The sequence below is a fragment of the Cyphomyrmex costatus genome, unplaced genomic scaffold (assembly GCF_001594065.2).
Source record: "Cyphomyrmex costatus isolate MS0001 unplaced genomic scaffold, Ccosl1.0 scaffold8, whole genome shotgun sequence".
NCBI classification, from domain to species: Eukaryota; Metazoa; Arthropoda; class Insecta; order Hymenoptera; family Formicidae; genus Cyphomyrmex; species Cyphomyrmex costatus.
Window position 1 is genome coordinate 1604505 of NW_017280375.1, and position 8237 is coordinate 1612741.

General features: G+C 34.1%; 1 protein-coding gene across 1 annotated transcript; it reads right to left on the minus strand.

Annotated features, from left to right (window-relative positions):
- Window positions 1-51: 51 nt before the first annotated feature.
- LOC108781301 (uncharacterized) lies at window positions 52-7958 on the minus strand. The gene is made up of 10 exons (XM_018549234.1): window positions 7889-7958; window positions 6055-6337; window positions 4903-5138; window positions 4454-4788; window positions 3638-4250; window positions 3026-3377; window positions 1907-2312; window positions 1146-1411; window positions 869-1053; window positions 52-531 (listed from the first exon to the last, which is right to left on the minus strand). Exons 2-10 carry the CDS (start codon window positions 6154-6156, stop codon window positions 468-470), a joined length of 2559 nt encoding a protein of 852 aa, XP_018404736.1. The 5' UTR covers window positions 6157-6337; window positions 7889-7958; the 3' UTR covers window positions 52-467.
- Window positions 7959-8237: the final 279 nt, after the last annotated feature.

The window sequence follows — 8237 nt, forward strand, 5'->3', positions numbered from 1 at the left end:
ACATCATATAATTTTTATCTTAAATGTTTTGTGCAATAAATCATCCCTTAAACTCTTTTTACTTACTTAATGTACATCCTGTTCTGCATGCGCGTGTGCGTGCGTGTTATGTGTGAAAATTATGATCACATAATGCTTGCTGCATTTAAAGAGACATCGAATGTTCTGGGTGCAATTTAAGACGAGTTTTAATGTACATATTTCGATAGATTTGCTATGACTAGTGTTTGAAGGTTTTTAAATTTTGATATTTTAACATGTAATTAGATGATTCATATAGTAGAGAACAGTAGAATGATAGAATCGCCACAGATCAGGAATAGTCATCTCGCTGATTTCGCTAATCAAAAACTGATTAGTTTTTAAAGATGGATATCCACAAGTATGACTTGTATATCATCGAATTCTTACATAGTGTACTGGGAGAGTAGAATACGAGGGGTGACTATAGTGACCGATGCTTCGGGTCAAATGGTGCACCAAGCAAGCACCACTTTCTTAAACGGGACGAAGATTGCTCGATCCGGATCGCTGTTAATGACATTTATCTTTATTAAAATTATTAAAATATAAATGAAGGATTTATTAAATTCCAATTTGATGACATATATTCTATGTAGCATTTATCCAGAAATATTAAAAACGAAAAGTGTATTACAAAATACCTTTTTGGTGAAATTGTGTAAAAAATTAGAGAAACAAATACAAAAAAGGCTAATTTAATTTTATAATTTTTTCATATTCAAAAATTATACTTTTCTTCTTATAAATGTAGTTTCAAATAAAAAAAAATATTATTCTTTAAATTTTTATTCGTAATACATGTCTGCAAAATATTCTGCATTTTAAAATTATTTCATAAGCTTACCAATCAAAAAATCTTCTACCATGAAAAGTACCATCAGATGAACCATTGACATATGGCAGTTCCACTCCCACATGCGTGTCTTCTCGACCTGGAACAGGACCTACATATCTTACGCGACCTTGGAGGACCCTGCCTTCCGGCGATATGACCTTGACAAGATGATCCAATTTGAGATCTCTTGGTATCTAAAGAGTGCATATAAAAATTTGAGCAATTATATAATTTAAAGTATTCAAAATAAAATGATCAAACTGTAAAAAAAATATGAATATAATACCTTTGGCAAATATGGCTTGGCATCCTGAGGAGGATGCCAATCACGTATTAAGTTCGGCTCCGAATGCCTTCGCGTTCTTCTTCGTCTTGTTGTCTGTTTGTTCCAATAATCCATACCGATACTTGATATTGTTAGCATAGAATCGATGCTTCGCCGTAGATAATCCTCGGCTTCATCGATTAATGATTCGGTAGAGTCTCCGCTATTTTCGCCGCCAACCGAGTCTGAATGCAAGTTGGGTAAACTACCGCGCGTCATTGGACACTCTGAAAATTTCATCTTGAACTGACTATAATGGAATCAATGTAAATTTTTCTTTCTCAAATACACTTGCATCATTATGTCATTTTAAAATATAATAAGGATGTTGTATTATAAAGGATTTTAATTTCTACTCAAATATCTTAAAATAGTAAATATTATACAAATAGTTAACAAAAATTAATTACTAAAGATTGATAAATAAGCGCGTAGTTGTTTGGCCTACTAAATTCACGGAGATACAATCACCATATGCGTGGAGATGTTTTCTTTCACCACTCGTATATCTCCCTGCGCATTTACATTTAGCAGTACACTAAGAGAATAAGCGTTCATTCTTTTAATCATCAATCACACTCGTCATTTATATAATAATTAATTTCTCTAGTTAACTATTGCAAAAATTGTGAAACGGTATAAGATCTTTTAACTCAGTTTAGTCTGTTCTATTTGCACAAGTATTTTGTTAAAAATTATAGGACGCTCTGCATATATCGTACCTTGGAAAGTCACCTTGGATCGCGTTCTCTTTGGTGTGTTTTTTAAAGTTTTGGAAAAGGTTGACGGAGGATGCACATGTGTCGGAGAAGATGGCATCGAGGACCATGTTGGACGTGGTGTGGAAGTCGCAACCGGAACTCTCCATGTGTCGAGAGATGCCGCTGTCGCTCTCCAGGAATGTCTTCGTGGAGGACCCCCGACAACTTCGAGACCGGGCGATGGTATCGATGTTAGAGAACCGCGATATCGCGAAGAATACAGATCAGTTGATAACCGACAGTCGCAGGGACTTGGCAGACCTGTTGTGGGATTGCAACGAGGCCAATATCCCGCAGGGGAGCCTAAGGACTCGCGTCTATGGGCTTCCGATGTACGGAGGCCACAACCACGTGAACTAAAACATGTCTAAAAACGGAAAACCATTTTAAATTTGATTTTAATTTCACGGATTCTTTAGGAAATTTAAAATTCATTTCTATGCAGTTTTTAATTCAACGATTCAAAATTTTGGTATAAAAATTTCACTTTCATTAATTCTTTTGACTGTAAATAAATTTTGAATTAATTATTTTAATCTAAACTAATATATTGTATATTCTCTGTATTTAAAGTAAAATAATTTTGAAATTTAATGAAAGCGAGAAGGCAGGTTTTAGTGTAGGCCTGTGCAAAAATAAAAAACAAACCTATTATTAATACTTCAAGATGGATATTTTTAAAAAAATTACAAAGTTTGCAATTATCTTCATGTCTTTATACATTAAATGCCAACGTTTCATGAACATTGCAATTTACTTTATCAGGGTGAGAAGCAACTTGATATAAGTATTAAGTAAATAACATATTTACTTGATACTAGTATTTAACACTAATATTTAATATATATAAATAGATTCATTTATATCTGCTGTAGTATCCTCACTCTTATTGTAGCATTTACAATAGCAATAGGTTGCTTCTCACTTTGATGAAGTAAACATTGCAACATTTATGAAACATTGGCAATTAACGACGTATGAAGATAACAGAGATGATTCGTAAACTTCATAGTTTTCTTGAAAGCTATTACTAATAACTTTTATTTCTAACTTTTTTAATAGTTCATGTTTTAAGTTCACCTGCGCATGTGGCTCATGACACAAATGATCTGCACTTCTTGATAATTCTGGCACCATACTAGTGAAACTGATGTCCGACAACATTACTCTTCTAGCTTCTCGGGTTTTATCCGACAACCTCAGTCGGCCAGGCACTCCCGTTGGTAGCGCAAATTTGCTCGGTAGTGTCGTAAAAGTATGTGCGACTTTGTGTGCAAGATAGCTTTCGGATCGCCATTGTGCTGGAAGCGCAGAAATATCCGTCTGGACACCAGATTCCCTTCGGGCACCACTACTACGGTCCATCACCGGTCGCAATGGGACAGAACTCTTTCTCCGATTATTAGCCAGAGCTTCCCGATGAATGATAGGTCTGGGAGAATAACAATGATATAATAATACATTTAATAATAAAATCATATACAACACAATACCAACAATAAAATGTATCTATAAAATTAGAAATTGATAATGATAAATAACATTTAATCGATTGCTCGATTTTAAGCTGAAAAATATAATCAATGTGAGAGAGAATTACGTCAATAGTAAATGCATTATTTATGAATTTAAGAAGACACGACTCTTGTTAAAAGATCGTTTCCCGAAGAAAATATCAGAATTATTGTAAACCTGTAAGCCGTCGGTGGTGCAGCCAGAGTATTTCTTCTCGTGACATGTCGCAAGGATGATCCTGACGTGCTGTCAACATCTTCCAGTACACCACACTTGCTGATATCAGTTTCCACTAGAACGGAGCATTGCGACCACATCTTGTTGAGCCTAGTACTGGAGCTCTCGTCGAACCTGTCGACACTTTCTTCGCGGTCGATGCTGGAACTCTGTGATGAGACAGCTTCCTCGACAGAGCTGTTTTTCTCACCATTGACTAATGATTCACCCTCTGTTGGTTTTATATACTTAAGTAAAATAGGCTGACCGCCACCGGTACCCACATGCTGCCATGTTTCCGTCTCAGTAATAGAAACCAGATCCTCCTGCAGACCGAGATCGCGACATATCTCATCTGTTGTGAATATCAGCTCGATATCATCTAATTCTTCAGACTCGTTTTCCGAGTGTTCGTTCGGTCTCGGCGAATCACCTGGATGACCTTGTCGTGGTACCTGAGGATGATCTACATGATCGCTGAATACCGAATTATCACCGTCAGAAATAGATTTCAAACTCAAGTCTTCAGGATCCTTTTCAGGAATATCTAAATGACCCATGTTAGTTGCATCATCTAAAATTATGAAAAAGCACCGTCTAAGAATTTAAAAAATACCTTTTTTAAATATAAATTTTTACAAATTTTGTAATATATCTAATTTTTAAGAAAATTTTTTAGTGACGTACTGTTATATCATTATTGTTATTATCATAAATGCAAAAAAATGTTTTCTTTTTTATATTATATTTATATATTGTTAGGAGATTGTGTTCTACCTGAGATTTCCACTCGGGATTCTTCTTCATTAGTCACAGTCGTTGTCAAAGTCGGAGGAGATCTGTGATTCTCATTTTGAGGAACGTTCAGCATTGTGGACGTCGCTTCGGTAATTTTGGTATTGATTATATCTTTGGTAACTGTAATTTTCGAACATTTTGATGAATCTTGGAACTTGTTGGATTGGCTAGCACGAGAAGACGGATCAGGACTATTGTTGTTGCTGCTACTAACGTTGCTGTGTTCAGATACTGGTTCATTAAAAGAATTCTGAGCATCAGTAGTAATCTTCTTGGATACATCCATAGTAATTTTCTCAGGATCTGTTGGTTCGCTGTTATATGAATAATAAATTTGATGAATTTGCTATTGATTTGTCGATTGAATCCTTGTGCCGAAGGGAAATTCATTTCCTATATTAGTAATTAAACAAATTTTCTAAACTTACTCCATATGAAGTTCTACAAGTTGAACGTGACTTGATTGAAGTGGAGGACTAGTCGCTGCGTCGCACGAAAATTCGCAGCTCCTACTCAGGATCTTTCGTCTGAGCACATGATTTTCGAGGGCTAAACGGCTCACCGCATCAACGTAGTTCTCGCCGCAAAAATTCCCGACGCTCTCTTGCAATCGTCGAAGCTCCTCGCGTGATGAATCCAAAGCCGAGCGCAGTGACACGACTGTCTACATCATGAAGACAAATCATAGAAACTTTTTATTATGATAATGTGTATAGTAATATAAAATTCCAACCTTACATGTTTCAACGATATTGTTAAACAAATCTACAATTAACTGATATAGATAATTGAATTAGACAAATACAATTCTTTTGATTCAAAGCTATATTACTGTTAGAATGAACGAAAAGATTTAAAATCTGTAATAAGAAATAATTATGACTCAAAATCTAAGACTTAAAAAGACGACAAAAAGTTTATATATAAATTAGAGTACTTTTTCTGTAACAGTATAGCTAACTTTTAATTGGTTCATAGTTTTTGTTAAGTTCAGTAGACTAGAATAATATAACATATATAAAAAGACGCACGGAATGTCCGAGGATTGTAAAATTCATCATTAGCGACATAATTCTAGTGCACGGCGCATGGAAAATATTACTTTCCCTTTTCATGGTCCTCTTTTTTTAATATCTTTTTATTTATTTTTTTTTAATATCTTTTAAATAAAAGACTAACAAAAATTCCATATTAGTATTGACATTGCAGGGGGTTTCAGTTTTTCAGGATGTATTAAATTCCAGGATAATTTTTTCTAGAATTCAAAGACATTCATGGGTCACTGGACCCTGTTTCTCACTCTTGTTTAGACAAAATTGCTTGTGGCAAGATTATATTATAGAGTCTCTAATATAAATTATAAATAATTTTAATAAATTTATAAATATAAATTAACATAAATAACATAAATAATATAATAGATAATTTTCATATCACATTTAAGTTAGATTAATTATCCGGTCAAATAATAACTCTCTTTAATTCTGTACGTGTAAAATAATAAAAACTTTATATCGAAAAGTGCAAAGGTCATGTTTAAACAGTGGAAATATATGGAATAAAATGGAAATGTATCGTACTTGATGTAAAGCTCTTATGACGTCTAATCTGGATATTCCCGGTGATGGCAAGGTGCTTCTGAAGAGCCTCTGAAGAGACGGTTGGTCAGTTTCAGCTTCCATGCCTCCACCACCCCACCTAACGTTTTTGAATGGATTCTACTTCCGCCACGGATCATGCCGAATTCGCAGTTGCCCTTTGTTGTTTTTTTTTGTTTGTAGCAAGATTTTTGCTTTTCAACAGCAAAATAATTTTCATTCGATTTAGTTATATCTCTTCATATTTCTTGATGTACTTATTTTGCTGCAAAGTATAATATTAATTTTTCAAGAGATTGATCATCATTACATTAGTAATATTAACTTTTTTCATATCGTTTTTGTCCTTTTATATTTTTTAAGTAATGTTTTTCATACATTATTAAGTGTCAATTTCTTTCTCTTTTAAATGTTAGTTTAAATGTTAATATTTCAACTAACATTTAAAAGAGAAAGAAATTGACACTTAATGTATGAAAAACATTACTTATAAATAAATTTATAACTTATATTTCTTACAGTAAACCATTTGAATAAAAATTATACTAACGTAGGTAGCATAGAATATTTACTCTTAAATATAATACAAATCAATTAACAAAAGTTTTACATTACTGAAAGATAAAACATTAAAAAATTTTTTGATATATATTTTTTTTTAAAGCAACAATACAATAAATGTATAATTTTAATATCTGAAATTATCCGTGTATATAAAATTCAATAGATACTAAAAATAAAATTAAGAGACAAAATGTCAACAGAAAGAAATTATTTATAACTGGGTTTTTAATCCATAAAACACCAAAACTGAATTATTGTTTTACGGACTAATATCACATTCTATTTAGAAAACAAAAAAAAATGATAGTTACAAGCTACATAAAAGAAAGCAAAAAATTATAGCTGTGACAATAAACTAATACAAGTAAAATCAATGAGCTAGTATATAAAATTAACTTATCTTTAGAAAAAATTATATTGGAAATTTAAAATGTTTTATATACATATGTATATATAGAAAAGAAAAAACAGAAGCAAATTTATCCATATGTTACTCTATTATTTTGTCAGCACTCTATGATTCTCACATGATTGCACATGATTTGCGTTGTATGTCATAGCCGGAAATGCGCTTAACTTTTTAAAGAATTACTCATAAATAAAGTATAGTCATAGATAATTTATCTACAAACGCCCACCTCTCTGTTTTAAAAAGAGACTCGATCGAGTCCGCATTCTGGAAAATATCGGTAATTTAAGAAAACGATTTTCGTCCACGGAATATCTCGAAAAAAAATGCTGCAAAACCCTTAGAAAATCCAAGGTTGTCACTTGCAAGTAATTTCACTCACTTCGTCGACGGCAATGCGAAGCAAAGCGCGTTTTTTAGACTCCGCGCATCGATGAAAGACTCGATTTCCCTGCCACGAGACAATCTCCTAACAGTTTTCACGGAAAAATACACGATTGGTTCTGAAAAATGACGAAATATTTTTGTAGCCAAATAACTCAAAATCACCGTATCACGAGCATCACGTCAAGTCAAAACACCGTCGTGGAAAAACTGTTGATAGTGTCAGGGGTAACTGTTATGTTAATGACAGAGAGAGTATCGACGATAGCACAGAGAGTTATACGGAGATAATGGCAACAGCAAAGATCCAGTTATTCGCTCGCAGTAGTTGTGTCGGTGACGACCGAAACGAGAGGACGAATGAGGAAAATGCTCGGCGAGGAGATTCAAGGAATGATCGAGCGGGCCGAGAACAAACAGCATCGATGAGAGGATGTTCGATCGTGATGTGCATAGTACATATAGGCCGTTATATCCACTTTAGCCATAATCGGCCACATGAGACATCGCACGTGCTCTCGCCGCTGGATACTCTACGTTGCTCGCGATACGAGATGCGTATAAGAAATACCGGGCGTTTATAGTCAGCCCCGATAAACGTCATTAGCACTGACAGAACTGTCACTGTGACACCCATACGATGCAGACGACGGAACGACGTGATGCGACGCTTCGTGCCAGGGGTACCAACTTTTGTGCCAGCAGCACAAAACAGCAGGGTTGGGCCACACGAGGTTCTTTTATCTTATATTATACATGGTATATTATATAGTATAATAATTAAACCACTTAGTTTTGTACGTATTAT

Coding starts and splice junctions, on each gene's coding strand:
- LOC108781301 (XM_018549234.1), bottom strand. CDS start 6,156: ATGGAAGCTGAAACTGACCAACCGTCTCTTCAGAGGCTCTTCAGAAGC. Junction 4,789..4,902: donor CTTGTAGAACTTCATATGGA/GTAAGTTTAGAA, acceptor TTCATATAACAG/CGAACCAACAGATCCTGAGA. Junction 532..868: donor GGTAGAAGATTTTTTGATTG/GTAAGCTTATGA, acceptor TGTCATTAACAG/CGATCCGGATCGAGCAATCT.